The following is a 20,650-nucleotide window of genomic DNA, read 5'->3' on the forward strand; positions in this document are numbered from 1 at the left end:
AAAAAACAACAATAATTAAATACATATAATAATTAAGTGATTTCTTTTAAATCTTATCAAAATATAAAAAGAAATAGCATGAATAATTATAATTTATTATTAAATTTTATATATACATATTCACAAATATATTAAATTATGTAGCACTTTAAAATATATAAATTAATTATTTATAGTAAAGTATTTTCAAATATAGAAATTAATTATTTATATTAAACGATTAATGTATCACGGAGCAGATCTTTATTTTATTTACTCGATCCTGTCATTTGATTATTCTAGTACGCAGAATATTAAATTTTTATACAACCATTTTTTAGTATAGATTAATTATTTATACTAGTAATTTAATATTACATTTAATATATATTGATTTAATATACATTTTTACATATTTTATTCATTAAACTTCATATGAAATTTATTATTAAGATAAATTGTGAAATTATGTTACATAAATCTCGGTCGTCGAGTTAAAATATATATGTATCTAGTAAGATCTAGATATAAATAGTGAAACATTATTTAGGATGTGCAGTGCTGTAGTCATGCACGAGAAGACTTATCCCTTCCCATGGAATTTATTTGGCTTTTCTTCCGCCATGATTTTCATAACGCGCAAGGGAACGTAAATATCTAGCGTCATGATTTATTCACGAATTGTTCCCGTTTGTTTCGTTTTCTCATCGCATCGTCTGCTGTCCCTGCGAATTCTTTTCAAGTTTATTATGCTCTTCAGGAAGGTCGCGGCCTTGACAGCTCCCATGGCATAATTTTGTGACTTCCTCCTTGAAATTATTGCCACAAGTATTTTCAAACTTCCTTGTATCGAGAAATGTGTACATACACACGAAAGAATTCGATAAAATAAAAATGAATATTTTAAAGAATAAAATAATAAACTTTATTTAAAGAATAAAGAAATTAAAAATTTTTAATATTTTTTTTATTTTAGCTTAAATCATATGTATAATAATGGAATTGAATTATAAAACGTTAATATATTCTGCGAAATCCTGCAATATGTATAATTATACAATATTATATGTTGAGCGTAAAAAGTACTTTAGATAAAACATAAAAATTCTTATTATTTTAAAAACAAAAAATATTTTAATTTATTTATATTCACAAAATAATCTTTTTAAAATTAATATTGCATTTAAAGCAAAAACAAGATTATCGATTGCAATCAATTATTCCAAAACAAATTAATTAATTAAATTAAACATATATATATATTAACTAAATTCAATTAAAACTAATCTTTTCACGATTAACATGCAAGATCCCTGATTAAATTTAATCGTTCGGAAACTAAATTTAATTAGATTTAATCGTTCGGAATCTAACAGTGAGTCCACTATGAGAAACTATTGAGTCATCTAGTTCACATTCTCCCCTCGTACAATAAAAGTGAGTTAGCATTTCCGCATTATCTAAAAGTGTTTATATCTTCTTGAAGAAAATGTTGAGGTACTAATAAGTCGAAATAAATCCTATCTTGAAGATTTGCAAATTTTATTTGCTCCTTGTCAGTTCCTAAAACAAAGTCAACGAACAAATAATCGCGAAGAGATAACTGTGCAATTATATTTCAGTATATTATTACGCAACACAATGGCTTCCGCTTCCGGTCGTTTTCTTTACACAATGAGTTAAAGCTTAAAACACGTGAAACATTGAGAGAATGTTGACGAAACACGCGAACGTGCTAGCAACATATTCATTAACAACTCGAGTAGTTAGATACAAAAATACTCTCGAGTGTCCAACGTCATTCTTAAGAATCGTTCAAACAATTTCGCAAGTGAATCAATCTTAATCGAAATTAATCAGCACATTGCACTGCCGCATGCGTCGGGTTAAGAGCAGCTGCAAGTATTTCAAGACAACGAGAATAATATAAAGAATTATACTGCACATATGCTTATATATTTTTTTTATACGTATTTTAAGTCAATCATTCATTGTTTGATATTTTAATACTCACAGATCGAAAAACTTACTAATTTATTAATAGCTTATTCGAAATAATAGAAATAAAATAAAATAAAAATTAAATAAAATAAAAATAGTGGAGAAATAAAAAAATAATTGTGTATAATAAACAATTTATCTTATAGAAAAAAATTATATGTATACAGAATATCTATTTTAAATGCTTTATGAAGATTTCAAGTATTTCAAGACAACGAAAATAATATAAAGAATTATACTGCATATATGCTTATATATTTTTTTATACGTATTTTAAGTCAATCATTCATTGTTTGATATTTTAATACTCACAGATCGAAAAACTTACTAATTTATTAATAGCTTATTCAAAATAATAGAAATAAAATAAAATAAAAATAGTGGAGAAATAAAAAAATAATTGTGTATAATAAACAATTTTTATGTCAACTTAAATAGAATTATTTTAAGAGAATCTTATAGAAAAAAATTATATGTATACAGAATATCTATTTTAAATGCTTTATGAAGATTTCAAGTATTTCAAGACAACGAAAATAATATAAAGAATTATACTGCACATATGCTTACGTATTTTAAGTTAGCCATTCATTGTTTGATATTTTAATATTCACAGATCGAAAAACTTACTAATGTATTAGGAGCTTATTCGAAATAATAGAAATACCTAAAATAAAATAAAATAAAATAAAATAAAAATAGTGAAGAAATAAAAAAAATAATTGTGCATAAAAACAATTTTTATGTCAGCGCTTAAATAGAATTATTTAAAGAGAACCTTAAAAAATTGTATGTATACAGAATGATATTTGTTTTAAATGTTTTTTGAATATATTTTAAAAACAATGCAAATGTTTCACACCCAAAATTACAATATATATATTGTAAATTTATTTTAATAAAGTATCAAAAACTTTTAATAAGCTAAAAATATATAATTATATTTTTCCTTTTATGCCACCTCAATATTCAGATAACAGTTTTGCAGAACGTTTAGCAGAAGAAATTCTGTATATTAATTACGTTTTATGGCAACAGGTGGCAACAGCAACCACAACAAAGAACGTCTCATATGATATCTGTGGTGCATAATGCATATGCAAATGCACATCTCTGCTTATAAGAAAGAAAAATATAACTCTCTTAACTTCATGTCAGTTCAAGATACAATTTTTTTAAATTTATTAACACTTTAAATAAATTTTATTTAATTAATAAAAACATTTTTTCTATTTATTTTCTGTTATAAAAATAAGATTGATAAAAAACTCATATAAATAATAATGAAGCATTCACACAAAATTCAGTATATAAATTCTTATTTTATAGTTAATATCACTACAAGTAATTTTTTAAATATTTATATATATATTTACTTGTTTTATATATTATAGTACATTTAATATTAATTATTTATTCAACTAACGAGAAATGCTATGATTTAAATTCCAAAAAATACACAATATTCTTGGAACAAGATCTATGAAAGAAATTCTTAAAGTTGTGCACAATAACGCAGAGAGAGATCAGATATTCTGTGTATAATAAATTCTACCGTACAATTATATGGCGGGTTGCTTCTAAAAGGTAGACGAACGGTATTGTTCTTCATTTCCTCGACTGCGTTTCTCTCACGCCTATATATCCGACTGTCATACCAAATGTGAGAACGGGGAAATAAGAAGAAAAAAGAAATGGCACTTCTTCTTCTTCTTCTGGAGGTGAATAATACTATGCGCAAGGTACCGGTTGTGAATTCAGAAGCGAGGAATTCACGAATTCGTACGAATAAACCGTGAACGTGAGGAAGAGGCATTCCTAAGAGGCGCTTGCCGTAGTTCCTGTTCTGTGAATGTAAGGTAAGTAAGGCCCCCCGAGTTCAAGGCAAGTGAAGGCAGACAGTTACACCTTCTCTCGAATTTACGAGGGGAACATCCGAATGTAAAATGAATCGCTATTCGCTCGAAACTCGAACGAACACGTGCGCTAGGAATGTTGTTTGAAGTCATTTCGAAAATTGCGAGTGTCACATATATATGACTAAAAAAAAAAAAAAACAGTACCCATATAGCACAAAATATTCTAAATGTAATTTCAAAAAATATTTCTAAATATTTCTATAAAATATTGCATAAAAAATTTTTAAATGGATTTCGGAATATTTTAAAATAATTTAAAAATTTTTTGTGATAACATTTTTTGGAATATTTTTTTAAACTTTTAAAAATATTTTTAAAAATGTTCTTCTTTAAAAAAACAATACCCATATATATATAGCACAAAATATTATAAATGTTTTGAAAAAATATTTCTAAATATTTCTATAAAATATTGCATACAAACGTTTTAAAATGGTTTTAGGAATATTTTTAAATGATTTAAAAATTTTTTGTGATAACATTTTTTAGAATATTTTTTAATGGGGATATATGTCTGTATAAAAAAAGTCATAATATCCAGCTGCGTTTGTAACTTGCGGAATTTATCGCATATTATGATATATAAAATTTATTAGCCTATTCTCTTTTATATATTTAGGATATTCATTATCAGAGCTTTCTGCTTCAACATTAATAAAATTTATATATATATATATATATATATATATATATCATTTTTTCTTATTATTTCTATTATTCCATTATGTTTTATATGTATTAAACTATAAGTTTTGTAAAACAATTCACTTTTATTTTTTTATTCTTGAAAAAGAATAAATTAAGTAACATATATAAGAGTTTTAACAAGGCTCTGTAATATATAAATATAAATTTAACGTATAAGACGGGCAACAAGAGCCAAATCGCGAATGACAATGCGTTATCCTAACGAAACTAAATAATTTTTCGTTAGAATTAAAATACCGGTGCACAAGGCACCAAATTTTTACTTGGACACGGCCAAGATTTTAAATATGAAATAATCTCATATTTTGAGATTTAATTTCAATACCCCTTTAACCCCCCTACGGAAAATAAATAAATGAATGCAAGAGAAAAATATAGATCCGAAAATCGCTGAATCGGGAATCGAACCCGAGACCTTTCGCTTGCCGGGCGACTGCTCTTCCAGCTGAGCTATTCAGATCCTTTCGATTCTATACTTTTCTCTGTTATATATATTAATGTTGGTAAACAAACGCATTTTTTTTTAAGCCAGCGTGTATCAAATATAAGAGTTTTAACAAGGCTCTGTAATATATAAATATAAATTTAACGTATAAGACGGGCAACAAGAGCCAAATCGCGGATGACAATGCGTTATCCTAACGAAACTAAATAATTTTTCGTTAGAATTAAAATACCGGTGCACAAGGCACCAAATTTTTACTTGGACACGGCCAAGATTTTAAATATGAAATAATCTCATATTTTGAGATTTAATTTCAATACCCCATTAACCCCCCTACGGAAAATAAATAAATGAATGCAAGAGAAAAATATAGATCCGAAAATCGCTGAATCGGGAATCGAACCCGAGACCTTTCGCTTGCCGGGCGACTGCTCTTCCAGCTGAGCTATTCAGATCCTTTCGATTCTATACTTTTCTCTGTTATATCGATTCCCGATTCAGCGATTTTCGGATCTATATTTTTCTCTTGCATTCATTTATTTATTTTCCGTAGGGGGGTTAAAGGGGTATTGAAATTAAATCTCAAAATATGAGATTATTTCATATTTAAAATCTTGGCCGTGTCCAAGTAAAAATTTGGTGCCTTGTGCACCGGTATTTTAATTCTAACGAAAAATTATTTAGTTTCGTTAGGATAACGCATTGTCATCCGCGATTTGGCTCTTGTTGCCCGTCTTATACGTTAAATTTATATTTAAGTAACATAGTTTTATTCTATTTTTCCTTTCTTTATTGAGAATAAGTTTTATGCTGTTTTTGAACTTTTTTTCTTAAGTTTATTCTTCTTTTTATGTTATTTTTCATTTCTTTTATATTTTTCTATAATTTTTACTTTTATGTAATAGATACCTTCGATCTCAAACTTCACACACATGTGCATTGTTATAGTATAAATAAATTTATGTGATTAATATCCAGATTGAAATAATAACCGGATTTATTTTCATCATGCTCAATGGCACTTAATTAATAACGCACGATATGTTTGCTGTTCATTTGATTATGAAATAATAATTAATGACATTATGCACGAGAGAATAATCACTCTCGAGAAATGTTTATTCGCGTGTCTATTGTAGAGGAATAAATTATGGAGATTTTAAACCGATACATTTGAGTACAAAAAACTCAGTAAGAGAAATCATTCATTTCTATTTTATTTTTCCCATTATTTCTCACGATTAGAAAGTATCATCGAATTATATTAGTCTTTAAATAAAAATTATATATTACGTCTAAAACAAAAAAAACTACGATGATTAAATAAATTTGAATTAAATCTTGTTTAATAAAAAATTAAAACTTTTTTTTTATTGGCTACATTTAATACAAATATTAAAACTATTTTCTTTAAGGCAAGCTTCAGTCCAATAAAAAGAAAAGCGAAAAAAAGATAAACACAAAGAGAACACATCTCACAAATCACTGATCAATTAAAATATAATCCATCTATTACCTAAAACACAACACCCATTCATTTCTACACTGTAACTGTGCGTTCTCCCATTCTTCTTTCATCTCATCACTTTTACGGACGCAATTCCTCATAATTAATAATAATCGATCATTAATTTTGACGCAAGCATCGCCACACTCGAGTCGGAAGACGGCTATTTTTAGCGGCGCGGACTTTGACAGGAAGAACCGACGAGAGAGAGAGAGCACGTATAGGGTCTCGGGCACCACTAGTCCCAGCATTAACGCCATCAGCACCATCAACCGTCTCCAACCACCACCACCACCACCACCATCGTTGCCATTGAACTTCATTGCAATCAGCCGACAACAGTCTCAGATGCACCGACGACTTTCACGAGCGAATTGTTATACCTATTGTAAATATGACATAAACACGTGTAAGGTTGCCCGGAGCGACCACCCGTGATTTTCTCGACCGACCATGGCAAAAAATGTTCGGAAAAGGAATTTCGGCTCATTATATGTGTTTAGGGAAAAGTTGAATGGCGCAATAAACGCGTCGAACGCTTAAATGCAACAATGCACCGGAAATATGCACTTTTTCTTACGGAGCTACATTCAATTGTGGAACTCGATTTCTTAAATAATCTGTGTAAGTCAAATGTTCAGAGAGTATAGATTCTGTAAAATATTTCTTTACGTCTTTTATTTAGGTAAATACTCAAAATGTTTCACCCTAAAATAATAAATATATTTTAACGCTTTTTAAATAAAACAATGCATCGAAAATATGCAATTGCACTTTTTCTTGCGGAGCAAGAATTCAATTGTGGAACTTAATTTTTTAAATAATCTGTATAAGTCGAATGTTCAGAGAGTATAGATTCTGTAAAATATTTCTTTACATCTTTTATTTAAGTATAAATACTCAAAATGTTTCACCCTAAAACAATAAAGATAATTTTTATAACGACATAGAGCATTTTAATACTCGAGATTGTTAGCAATATGATATAAGCAAACAAAGTTGTTGACAATTATCTCATAGGTAAACAAGAGTCCTCTCTTCTTATTAATTAGAGCGTAATAATCAGTAGAAAAAAATTATAAATTATACTGTTTTGAAATATTTTTATATCTTCTTTATCATCTTTTTAATAACAAATTATTTTCAGTATAAAGAAAACACATTGATATCTAAATTATTTTGATTAGCAATTAATCGCATCTGTCTTACATTAATAGCGAAAAAATAAATTGTTATTAATTTCTTACATAAGTACGCGGTTGTTCCTCGTTACATAATTAAACGCCGTTTCATTTCCGTTTGTTGTTCGTTATTATCGTACATTAATCGAGGTTTTCTTTCAAAATTACATCAAGACAAACACATTTTATTGACATAATTTAATTAATATATTACTGTTGATGTATTTATATATGATAATAAAAATATATTAAATATTAAACGTCATTAAATAATTTTCACTTCAAACGCGCATTTATTTTGAAGTATCTTATTTCTAGAATACATCCACATATATTTACTTTTTCTTGCATAAGTTTTGTAATTATCCATGTATGTATATTGTATTCATGTACTAAAAATAATAAAAACAATAGAAAATATTTACAAAAAATATTTGAAAAAAGTAAAATAATACAATTATATTATATAAAATTTAAATATCATTATACGTATAAAATACATACAAAAATATATGAAATTATATATATATATAATTTCATACATTTATATGTATAATTATACGTATTAATAATTTTTCAGATTTCTTTAAATTTTATTTCTTCTAAATAAAAATAATGCATGAAAAATAATTCTTATTGTAAGTATATACAAACAGAAATATAAGAGAAAAAAAATACGAACAATATTTTATATACATATAATTATATATAAATTTATATTTGATTATACATGTATAAACATTTCTCGTGATTAACAATTAATTACAATAACAGTTTACTTCATTGTGAATGATGTAATGTGACATTCTCCGGTGTACTGATTATAAAATCAACCAGATATCTTTTTGTTACGATTACTCATTTGTGCACCGCAAAATCTCGTTGAATCGCATAATCAGCCGATAAAGATCGTCGAAAATAAACGCATGTTGTATTTCGATATAACAGGTTATTTTCATAAATCAGCAAAGCATTTGTATATAATTTGTTTATCACCTAGAAGCATTTCAAAATCCCGGAAATGCGCATATGATTGTGTGAATGGAGAATCAGCAAAGAGAGATATATATACATATACATGTCGAAATTATCGTTGATTTGTCACTTCCGGTTGTGAGAAAAAGAAAAAAAACATAGTTATCATATCATTATTCTATGTTCTTTGTATTCAAAATAAAATAAAGCTGAGATAGTTTATGTCGCATGCTAAAAGAAATTATAAAATAATTCCATAAATTATTATTTATTAATAATAATATTTTTTGGAAATTCAATTTTAATACCTTTATATGCAAAATCTCTAGAAAAATCGATTTACATACAAAGTATTATACGATCATTTAAAAAACACTTGTTTTGTAAAGAATAAAAGAAACTTTTACTAAAAAAAATTGTTCGACAATTTTTTTATTGTAATTTAGTTTTGCAACAAATATATTTTTATATTAATTTATTACAAATATATGTATAAAATTTCTCAAAGTATTGTCTTTTCTACTTTTTCATTTTTATTTAGTGTTTTTTGCGATTTATTGAATGAGAGAGAGAGAGAGAGAACCTTCAAATTCAAACTCGCTTAAAATGAAACAAGGTCTAATCAACATCAGACGGGTCAAGTTTTCGGGTTTAATTGAATAATTAGCATTACAAAAGACTGGCCGCTATCAAAGGCATATAATTAATTTGGCGTATCACACTTCGCCAAACTTTTCGTCATCGGCACTTTGATCGTTTTCGTGACATACCGATTAATTTCTTCGCAGTTCTCAAACATTTATGAAAGTTTTTCTTTCATCTCTGCTTTGCTTTTATATAGTCTAATATTTCTCTACAATAATATTTTTACATAAAATCTTGATATAATAATTTTCTGCAATTTATTGATTGAAATATTTTTAGCTAAAAATATATTTTTAAAAATTATATATATTTTTAAAAATAAAAATTATATATAATTATAAAATAAATTAGAATCATATATTATAATTATATAATATTTGTAGGATAAATCTTTTTAGATAATTAATTAAAAAGAAAACAAAGAATGCTTATTCAAAATATAATAATTTTGATATAATAACAATAAATGAACAATTATGTTTAATATTAATATTGCAAGTTTTTTTATTATTTTATTATTATTATATAAACTGCATTTTTTACTAAACTTTTTTTTAATTTTTCAACGGAATATTTTTCGTTATACATTACGAGGTGTTTACGTGCACCTACTAAATACGCTGTCATCTGTATTGTCATTCGTGATTGAAACAATCGAACATGTCATTACACTGCGTTCATTACCAGTCACTAAGTTTTAACCATCAAATTGTATATTTCTCTCTTTCTTTCTCTTGTTTTTTTCCTTCGACATACAAATCACGAAATCTTCTTCCTTTGCCTCGAAGGCAAAGTATAAATTTTCTTTGGGCTAATGATATGAAATCAAAGTTCTAAACGAGATCGCAATTCGATATAACTGCGAACGACTTGTTGACAGCCGGAGTCTTTATAAGAGAGCGACAAAAGCTAGAGTTACGATGCGTTGATAAAAATTCGAATACTTCGGATTAAATTTAGTTTTATATTTTTGTATAATTGACAAATATTCTAAAATGTGTGCCCGTTTATTAATCTGCATAGTTATGATCGCACTCTGCGCGATAAATCAATCGGATGCTGTAAGTGTTGCACGATTCATTAAATATATATATGTATAAAATTCATTATATGAAATAGAGTCACATAGAAAATAGAGCCATAAATAGAATAGTAAATTTTTAATCAATATTTTAATTAATATAAATCAAGTCGAGAATTTGCGTTTAACGCACTTAAAATAGTGCAAATTCTTCCTATAATTTTAATTTCTCAGAAAATATTATGGATTCTCTTAAGTTTCATAGAAAATAAAACTTATTGCCTAATTATTAAGAAATACAAAAAAATAAAATTTTACAAATTTTTTAATGCATTTTTTCATGAAGAAAGATACTTCAATTTTTTATATCATATCTTTATTAAAAATAATTCACATCATATCTATATAAAAATGATCCATTACTAAATAAAGATATAATATAATATAATATACGGCACGTTTTATTTCTCTCTTATTATAGATTCGTCAAAATTATAGATTCATCAAAAATTATTCATTTTTTGTCACAAAGTCTTTCAATTTTTCGTCAAACCTTGCAATAAAGTTTTAAATTAGAATTCTAAACTCCACTTAATAGTTTTTTGAATAATGTAATTTTATAATTTTTTGCTTCGTATTTAATTTACTCAACAACTTTATAATTATAGCAACTCGACATTCTAGCCAAAGAAAAATCAAATCGATAAGCTGCATGGTATTAAAAAATGCACAAGCATATCTTATATGCATAGGAGTGGCAATCTTACATATGCATATATAAAATATTTACTTTCAGAAAAATAGTATACATATTTAATGTGCTTCTTGTCAATGTGCTGCATTTATTATGTTATAGGTGTTGACGATGGAACAAATTCAGAAGACCGCGATGACTCTTCGAAATACATGTATATCTAAATCCCACGCAGATGCCGGTGAGTTATGCAAGTATCGAAATTAATGTTATGCTACAGACGTATGAATAATCAACTTTACATCAATCATTGATGTACATAAAATTTTTTAAATGGTCTCGTTCAAATAACAAGATCTAAAAAAAATTCATTATTCATATTTATCATCTACCATCTCTGATTATTGCATATTTAAAGTTTATCTAGTAGAGAAAAAATATTAAATCTTGTGATTAAGTCAAATATATTAAACTTATATAAATCATCTAAACTGACATACAAAATTATTTCTTTATAACTAATACTGTACTTTATCTTATCGGCTAATATCATCTTCTAGATTCTTTTGTTCGTTAAATTCATAACTTTAAATTCGCTTATATATGCTAAATAAGTGAAAATCGAAAGATGTTTTATTCTTTATCTTTTTCACTTTTATCATATTTCTGTGATTTTCAATTATTATATCAATTTCGAAGACTAATTTCTGAAATTTCTCAATTTTTGAACATTTTCAGAAAATAGTATCCAATCAAATATTAATTATCTTCTAAATTATCTTATAAATATATATAACTCGATATTTAATAAATATATTCATGAAATATATTTTTATTTTGAACTTTAGCTACAATCCGAAAAATAAATAAATAATAAATAATTCCATAATTTTAAAAATGTAGATAAAAAAAACATGAATTATATGCACACTAATTAAAAATATTAATTAATTAACAAAATTAAAAGAGAAGAAAATTGATAGAGGTCTACAATATACTTGGAAATGAAGTAAAAACACGTGTGGTTTCACTCTCAATTGCAGCAAATTCTGTTTTAATTCTTACTTGTGTCTTCCGGATGCAATTTATGTTAGATGCTACTGTTTAGCGTATTTTTCCATGTGAGTAGGAATATTACGTGTATATCCGCGTTTTGTAATTTCAAACAGTCTATTTTCTCAACGTAACTGTTTCTTTTAACCTGCTTATCAATATTGTTACACAATTCTAACTTTCTTCTAATAAATAGCTCAGAAATCGCCAATATTAATTGTAAATCTCTTCAATTGTAAATAATCTTTCTTCTCGCACACTTCGTTTATAACGTGTTTCTAAAATAGAGACAATAATCATCCATAATTTTTTGAAATATTATAATAAAAATATTAGTGTTGAATTTTTCTCATTATAAAAAGATTTTTAATTTTTAATATTTTCGCTTTGTAGAGGCTGTCGAAGGAATGCAAACGGGCCAATTTCCGGAAGGCAATCAACCATTAAAATGCTACACACTCTGCGTAATGAAAGCGATGCGAACTGTAAGAAATAAAAGCACTATTCACTTAATTATCGCGATATATGAAACATAACGATAAATAAAATATCGTTCGATCTATTGGAATTCAATAAAAAATTGATTCTATTGTCTTGCTCAGCTTTGAGAAAAAATACTAATGCACTATACATATAAAAATGAGAGAAAAAATATTTAACCCATTTATTCTCTAACTAATTTGTTTTAAAAAACCGACACACCTAAATTTTTATTTTCGAGGAGGACATATATAGTTATGATAAATTCAACCGTGTTTTATTCTAACAATTTTTTTTAAATTTAATTATGTTCAAAACAATGCATTATTTGACTACTGCTGCCATCTGAAATTTTTTTCAAGATAGATATGAATACTGATTCATAAATGATACACTCTTAACTTTGCATAGATAAAATACCGTGGGTTATTAGCGTTAAGTATCGCTAATTATGTCAACCAACACAGTAATTTAGGTGTAAATTCGTATTAAGATATGTCACCTCAAGAAATCTTAAGATTGAGGGTTCTCCCCCTAAACCTTCATTTAATTCCTGCATATAAAAGTAGACGGATGTATTTTGCACGCAATTTGCAAAAGTTTGGTCCAGTTGCCATCCACTAAGGATCAATATCGCGATAATACTGGTCAGAAGAAGTGATTCATTAATTATCTATAGTGGAACTTATTTATGAATCAGCCTAATAAAATAGAAAATATCGAAACATTTTCAAAACATAAAGTATTTCTTGTGCTATATTTTCTGACTTATAAACATATTTATTATATATTCGTCATTAAAAAAAATTAGTCGGCTTAATCTTTACTTCTTTTCAATATATATCAATGCATGCATATTAATGTTGCAAAAGAGCTTTATCATAATATTTGCGAAGATAATAACGAAAGAGTGTCATCTTTTTATCGATATCATAATTTAATTGAATTTTTTGGTCTAAACATTTGATTTAAAAATTAAAAGAATATAAATAAAGATTTCATTAATCGAAAAACTCGACATTGAAAACGTCTTGACATAATTTATAAGAATATGTAATATAAAAGTTCCTACTTTTCTAATATCTATATTAATATTCTAATATTTAAATAAATATCTATATTATATATTTTTTTTTTTTCAAATCAAGTGGAAGGGTGGACGCATAGATGATGGCATGATGATTAAACAGTTGGATCTAATGATGCCTGCCGACCTGGCTGGACCTATAAAAGCATCTGCAACTGCATGCGCAAACGTGTGTAAGTATATTTTTGTGAAACAAGAATTAAAAAATATAATTTTAATAAAAGAAAATAATGCATTTTGGAGATAACTAAATAATCAACATTTATGTTGTTGTTTTCTAAATTTGATGTAAAAATCGATTTGAAAATTCATTTTGTTGTAAGAGATAAAAAAATTGTTTACATAATACAATTTTTTCGTGATTTTTTACAATAAATTAATAATCAAAATTATTTTCAGTATAATATCAATTTCAAATAAAACTATTTTGTAAATATAATTTTAGTAAATATTTGCATCTATAATTTATACACCAGCATAAAAAATTATTTATGCATTAATGAAAATTATTACAAATTGACTAATTAATTAAGTATCATAAGTTAATTAGAACCAATGATTTAAAAGAAAAATAACAATTGTTTATTAAATCTCTGTTTTCCTTTCATAGCTCCTGGTAGCGACGATTGCGACACGACTTATAAATTTGTAGAATGTTGCTATAAAAATGATAAGGATCACTTCTTCTTCCCTTAATTAACATCGAATGCAGAAAAGTTTGGAAAAAAATATAATTACAGAAAACGAAGAATTGTGATTATTTTTGCAATACTATGTAAGCATAACCTGAGAAATATAAAAGAATATTATACTAATAAATAATATACAATAGAAAAAATTACAAAATTTGTGCAATCATATAAATTTGTGAGCAAATAGATTACAATACGTAGTAATTGTATCTTAGAAAAAAATTATGCAATAATTATGCGCGTTAGTGCATTATAATAAATAAATAGTTTATCTTAAGTATATGAAAGTAGCTGTTAAAATTTTACGTTGGTCAAAGCGCTGTTCAGAAAAGACTAAAGTATAGTTACACAATATTAAAATATCTTTATTCAAAATTATACTTTTCGAAACAAACATCCCTGTAAAAATGCAATTTCTGAAATTCCTCCTCTACTTGTCCTCTACTTGAATAATTGTTAAATAAAATTGAATAATAATTAAAACTGAAGATAAAAAATTAATACTACAACTAAAAAAATCTGCAATTAATCATAAAATAAACATACAATTTCTAAGAGAATCTTTTATTTATGTTTTTCCGACGAGAATTTCGGAAATTTATTTCCTTATGTATTTTGCATCATCGTTAATGCGTAATCCCAAGATTACCATCAATGGCGCATTTGCAACAATGTTGTAATCATCTGACCTTTGAAAATGACAATAAGATTCCGGGTTTCATTATTATTAGCGTTAAGTATCGCTCATGTCAACCAACACAGTAATTTAGGTGTAATTTAGTATTAGGATATGCCACCTCAAGAAATCTTTAGATTGAGGGTTCTCCCCCTAAGCCTTCATTTATTTCCTGCATATAAAAGTAGATGGATGTATTTTGCACGCAATTTGCAAAAGTTAGATCCAGTTGTCATTCACTAAGGATCAATATCGCGGTAAAAAAAATTCGAAACAAAATCAGACATAACAAATAGATATGAAAGGTGCTAGTGTGAGCTTTTTTATCGCATTTGTACTAATGGCAAATTTGCAGAATACTGAGAGCGTAAGTTTTTGTCAAGAACAAGACGCACAATTGCATCAATATGTATTAAAATATCAAAATTTAAATAAGAATTTAAAAAATTATATTAATAATATATATTATAGTGTATTTTGTATAAATTAATATTTTTCACACACAGTATAAGATATAAATATTCATATTTGTTTGGATTTTGTTCTTATCTATAGAATTTATACAATGAAAAAAATAATAAGAAAATACCATTAAGAGTTTAATATAAAAATAAGAATATTTTAGTCGAGATGAATATGGTGGTTTAATATAAAAGTTTGTCAAGTCATATCTCTAAAAGAGTTAAATCTAAAAATTTTACTTCCTTGTCGAAAAAAAAAAATAAAATACTTTCTCCTTTAATTTTTAATATTTTTAATATTTTTGTAATATATCTTTTTAATATGTAATTTTCCACGTATACAATTCAAAATAATTAGAGACTTACTTTTTTGAAAAATGAATTATGTCTCCATTTTCAGAATATTTTATGTAAAATCTTATTAAAAATAAGAAAATAGATTTATTGATGCATTTATTTATTCGATTTAGAAACTAACTTAAATATTGAGATGTTTCGCATTTTTTGGATCGTGTCATTAGGCCATTTTTATTTACGTAGAGAAAAATGTCCTTGGAAGAATTTAATGAGGCGCTGCTGCCAATGAAAAAAATTTGCATAGACAGGATTCGCATCGATCAGAGTATGTATCAATAAAATAAACTAGTTTTACGCATATCTCGAAATTATTAATATTAATAATTGTCATAGAATTTTCTTTTTTATAATAAATTTACTAAATATAAGATTACTAGATATAAGTTTACTAAAATAATTTTTATCAATTTATTATTAGCATATAAGCACTAAACTTTATAAATTCTGAACCTTTTATATACATACACACACAAATGTAATTTTTTTATTAATCTAAAATACGATATGTTATATATATATGTATATAAATATATGTGCACACACACACACACATACACACACACAATCTACACACATTATAAATACATGTGTATATATTTGCAACATATACAGTAAATATATACATACATACACGTGTGTAAGCCAAAATATAGATTAAATTAAATTATTGTAAAAAATAGTGAAAATATAAAAGAATGATAATAATATGTATAACAAAGCTCTCATATTTATTTGTGCATAGAGGTACTTGATAAGGTAAACAAAGGTAACTTTGTATCCGACCGGAAATTGCAGTGTTATTATAAGTGCATGCTATTGAACACAAAAATCGTAAGTAAAATTTCAGTATTTTACTTATTGTTAATAATATTTCGCGAACCTCATCTTTTCTCTTATGAATCTTTTTCTAAATTATAAAAACTGAGACATCATGTACTTAGAAAGAAAATTATTGCTCATTATAACTGTTCTAAAAAATACAAAAAATAGATATTTCTTTGCTCATATAAAATCTGTACATAATTAATCTGTTCTTCCACAAAAAACAATAGAAATATAATTTATCTTTTTTACTATTTCTAGATGACTAAAGATGACAGGTTAGTGGAAAAGGCATTCGTCAATATTGCAGAGCTCATGTTAAACGACAATCTTTTCGATCCTGTTATGAAAGCATTGGAACATTGTGGTCCAGTCAGTAAGTAAAATACTCAAATAATCAACTAAATAAAATTTTTAAATAACTTCAATTGATTTTTTAATTAATTATTTAACTATTATTTTAAAATATTTTCCGTTCAAGAGTTCTCCTATAATATCTAATATATAGCGATATTTTTTATTTACAGTAAAGAAAAAAGGAGACGGATGTGAATTAGCATACGAGTTAGTTAAATGCATCTACGAATTCGATTCAACGGTAATAATCAAACAATCATTTTATCTTTTCATAATACCACAGATTCTAAATATGAAGTAAAAAATAAAATAAATTTTTTTTTATTTTTATAACATATAAACTGTTTCATAACATATTGTAAACATCATTACTGTCAATTTCATTATTAACTGTTCTTACTGCCATTTTAATTCGAAAACTCATTATTAACAAATATTTTATGATACATTCTTCCATATAATGATATTTTAATCAGATAATGTGTATGTATGTATACATTATGTTTACAATACATCTCAGTTCAAACTATTAAATTCTAATTTTTTAAATATCTAATTTACTTTCTTTAATCTAAAAATTAAATGAAAGTTATCACACGGAATTTTGTATATATTATAAATTAATATTATATAAAAATTATTTTTATTTATAAATATACATATTTAGAAATGGTGTATAAAAATATAAAACGTTTTCATATAAGTAAAATTTTTTAAAATCTATAAAATGTTTCTAAATTTCTCAAAAATCTCGCTTTTACAGCTTCTCTTTTTCTCGTGAGGATGTCATTCTCGATCTTCAACGCATTTAGAACGCATTAATTCTGGAAACTATCTCAGCTCATCTTGATATGAAAATAGGCCATTACAGTAGAATATGTATTGTGTATTAAATTCCAAAATCGAAAGAAAAATTATTCCAAATATATTAAATACACATATTAATTAAATAAATCTTATGTTATAACATGTATTCACTTTTTATTCCTTTCCATCTTTTCCCAAGATAAAAAATAAAATTTAATATTGAATCAATAATAATATTAAAATTTAAATCATATATTGATTCAGATATTATTATAAAGTTTCGTTTAATGTAACACACAATATAATATTTTAAATATATTTCTCGACACATATAACATTAAACAATTAAATATTATAATTATAAATATTTAACATTTATAAAACGTTAATATTATATTTCACGTTCCAAAACATTAATAACGTCACAAAACGTTAATAGTATATTTCATAATATAATATATTCAATTAAAAAATTAATTTGCAAATGATTTTGGCAGCAATCAATAAAATATTTTGTAACATTGAATTTATTAATATATCTTATTAATATAACTTATTAATATATCGCAAAATTAAATTTAACTATTTTATTTTATTTTATTTTTTATACTGAAATTGTAAATTAATTATTCCTCACATGTTTTTTCTATAGTATGGTCTATACCATACAAACAAACAAGCCAAATAAATGTAAACGGGCCAATTTCCGGAAGGCAATCAACCATTAAAATGCTACACACTCTGCATAATGAAAGCGATGCGAACTGTAAGAAATAAAAGCACTATTCACTTAATTGTAGCGATATATGAAACATAACGATAAATAAAATATCGTTCAATATATTGGAAGTCAATAAAAAATTAATTATATTGTCTTAGTGAGCTTTGAGAAAAAATACTAATGCACTGTATACATATAAAAAATGCGGGAAAAAAAATTAACCCATTTATTCTCTAATTTGTTTAAAAAAGCCGACACACCTAAACTTTTATTTTCGAGGACATACAATATATAGTTATGATAACCGCGTTTTATTCTAAAAATTTTTTTTTAATTTAATTATGTTCAAAACAATGCATTATTTGATTACTACTGTCATCTGAAATTTTTTTAAAGATAGATATGAATTCTGATTCATAAATGATACACTCTTAACTTTGCATAGATAAAATACCGTGGGTAATACTGGTCAGAAGAAGTGATTCATTAATTATCTATAGTGGAACTTATTTATGAATCAGCCTAATGAAATAGATAATATCGAAGTATTTTCAAAACATAAAGTATTTCTTATTGCCGTATTTTCTGACTTATAACATATTTATTATATATTCGTCATTAAAAGAAATTGATCGGCTTAATCTTTATTTTTTTTGTTGTATATCAATACATGCATATTAATGTTGCAAAAGAGTTTTATCATAATATTTGCGAAGATAATAACGAAAAAATATCATCTTTATCAATATCGTAATTTAACTGAATTCTTTGATTTAAACATTTGATTTAAAAATTCAAAGAATATCAACGATTTTATTAATCGAAAAATTTGACATTAAAAACGTCTTAATATAATTTACAAGAATATGCAATATAAAAGTTCCTACTTTTCTAATATCTATATTAATATTCTAATATCTAAATAATTATCTATATTATATATATATTTTTTTACAAATCATGTGAAAGAGTGAACGCATAGATGATGGCATGATGATTAAACAGTTAGATCTACCATATAATGATACCTGTCGAAATGGCTGCGTCTATGAAAGCATCTACAATTGCACGAGCAAACCTGCGTAAGTATATTTTTGTGAAACAAAAATTAAAATATATAATTTTAATAAAAGAAAATAATGCATTTTGGAGATAATTAAATAATAAACATTTATGTTGTTGTTTTCTATGTAAAAATATTATAAATATATTATTTTGATGTAAAAATTGATTTAAAAATTCATTTTGTTGTACCAGATAAAAAAATTGTTTAGGTAATAAATTTTTTTCGTAATTTTTTTACAATAAATTAATAATCAAAATTGTTTTCAGTATAATATCAATTTCAAATAAAATTATTATTTTGTATATAATTTTACTAAATATTTGCATTTATAATTTATACCTACATCAGCATAAAAAATATTTATGCATTATTACAAATTATTACAAATTGACTGATTGATTAAGTATCTTAAGTTAATTAACACCAATGATTTAAAAGAAAAATAACAACTGTTTATTAAATTTCTGTTTTCCTTTCATAGCTCCTAGTAGCGACAATTGCGACACGACTTATAAATTTGTAGTGTTGCTATAAAACAGATAAGGCTATAAAACTGTTGCTATAAAACAGATCACTTCTTCTTCCCCTGATTAACATCGGATGCAGAAAAGTTTGAAAAAAATAATATGATTACAGAAAACGAAGAATTGTGATTACTTTTGCAATATGTAAGCATAACCACAGAAATATAAAAGAATATTATACTAATAAATAATATACAATAGAAAAAATTACAAAATTTGTGTAATCATAAATTTGTGAGCAAATAAATTACAATACGTAGTAATTGTATCTTAGAAAAAAATTATGCAATAATTATGCGCGTTAGTGCATTATAATTAATAAATAGTTTATCTTAAGTATATGAAAGTAGTTGTTAAAATTTTACGTTGGTCAAAGCGCTGTTCAGAAAAAACTAAAGTATAGTTACACAATATTAAAATATCTTTATTCAAAATTATACTTTTCGAAACAAATATCCCTGTAAAAATGCAA

At 25.3% G+C, this 20,650-nt stretch overlaps 2 protein-coding genes across 3 annotated transcripts; both read left to right on the forward strand.

The window, feature by feature from the left end:
* The first annotated feature begins 10,258 nt into the window (after positions 1 to 10,258).
* Positions 10,259 to 15,430, forward strand: Obp5 (odorant binding protein 5). Its single transcript, XM_029311285.2, has 5 exons — positions 10,259 to 10,421; positions 11,238 to 11,316; positions 12,522 to 12,613; positions 13,757 to 13,868; positions 14,306 to 15,430. The coding sequence occupies exons 1-5, from the start codon at positions 10,356 to 10,358 to the stop codon at positions 14,389 to 14,391; spliced, it is 435 nt and encodes a 144-aa protein (XP_029167118.1). The 5' UTR covers positions 10,259 to 10,355; the 3' UTR covers positions 14,392 to 15,430.
* Positions 15,354 to 18,033, forward strand: Obp6 (odorant binding protein 6). Of its 2 annotated transcripts, none has more exons than XM_029311286.2 (6): positions 15,354 to 15,430; positions 16,065 to 16,146; positions 16,624 to 16,712; positions 16,965 to 17,079; positions 17,231 to 17,301; positions 17,824 to 18,033. In XM_029311286.2, exons 1-6 carry the CDS (start codon positions 15,362 to 15,364, stop codon positions 17,839 to 17,841), a joined length of 444 nt encoding a protein of 147 aa, XP_029167119.2. In that variant the 5' UTR covers positions 15,354 to 15,361; the 3' UTR covers positions 17,842 to 18,033. The 2 variants fall into 2 exon arrangements, with proteins under 2 accessions (XP_029167119.2, XP_085345364.1); XM_085489238.1 differs by having other exon boundaries at positions 15,371 to 15,430; positions 16,046 to 16,146.
* Positions 18,034 to 20,650: the final 2,617 nt, after the last annotated feature.

The sequence above is a fragment of the Nylanderia fulva genome, unplaced genomic scaffold (assembly GCF_048542155.1).
Source record: "Nylanderia fulva isolate GAGA-0341 unplaced genomic scaffold, ASM4854215v1 Scaffold8, whole genome shotgun sequence".
NCBI classification, from domain to species: Eukaryota; Metazoa; Arthropoda; class Insecta; order Hymenoptera; family Formicidae; genus Nylanderia; species Nylanderia fulva.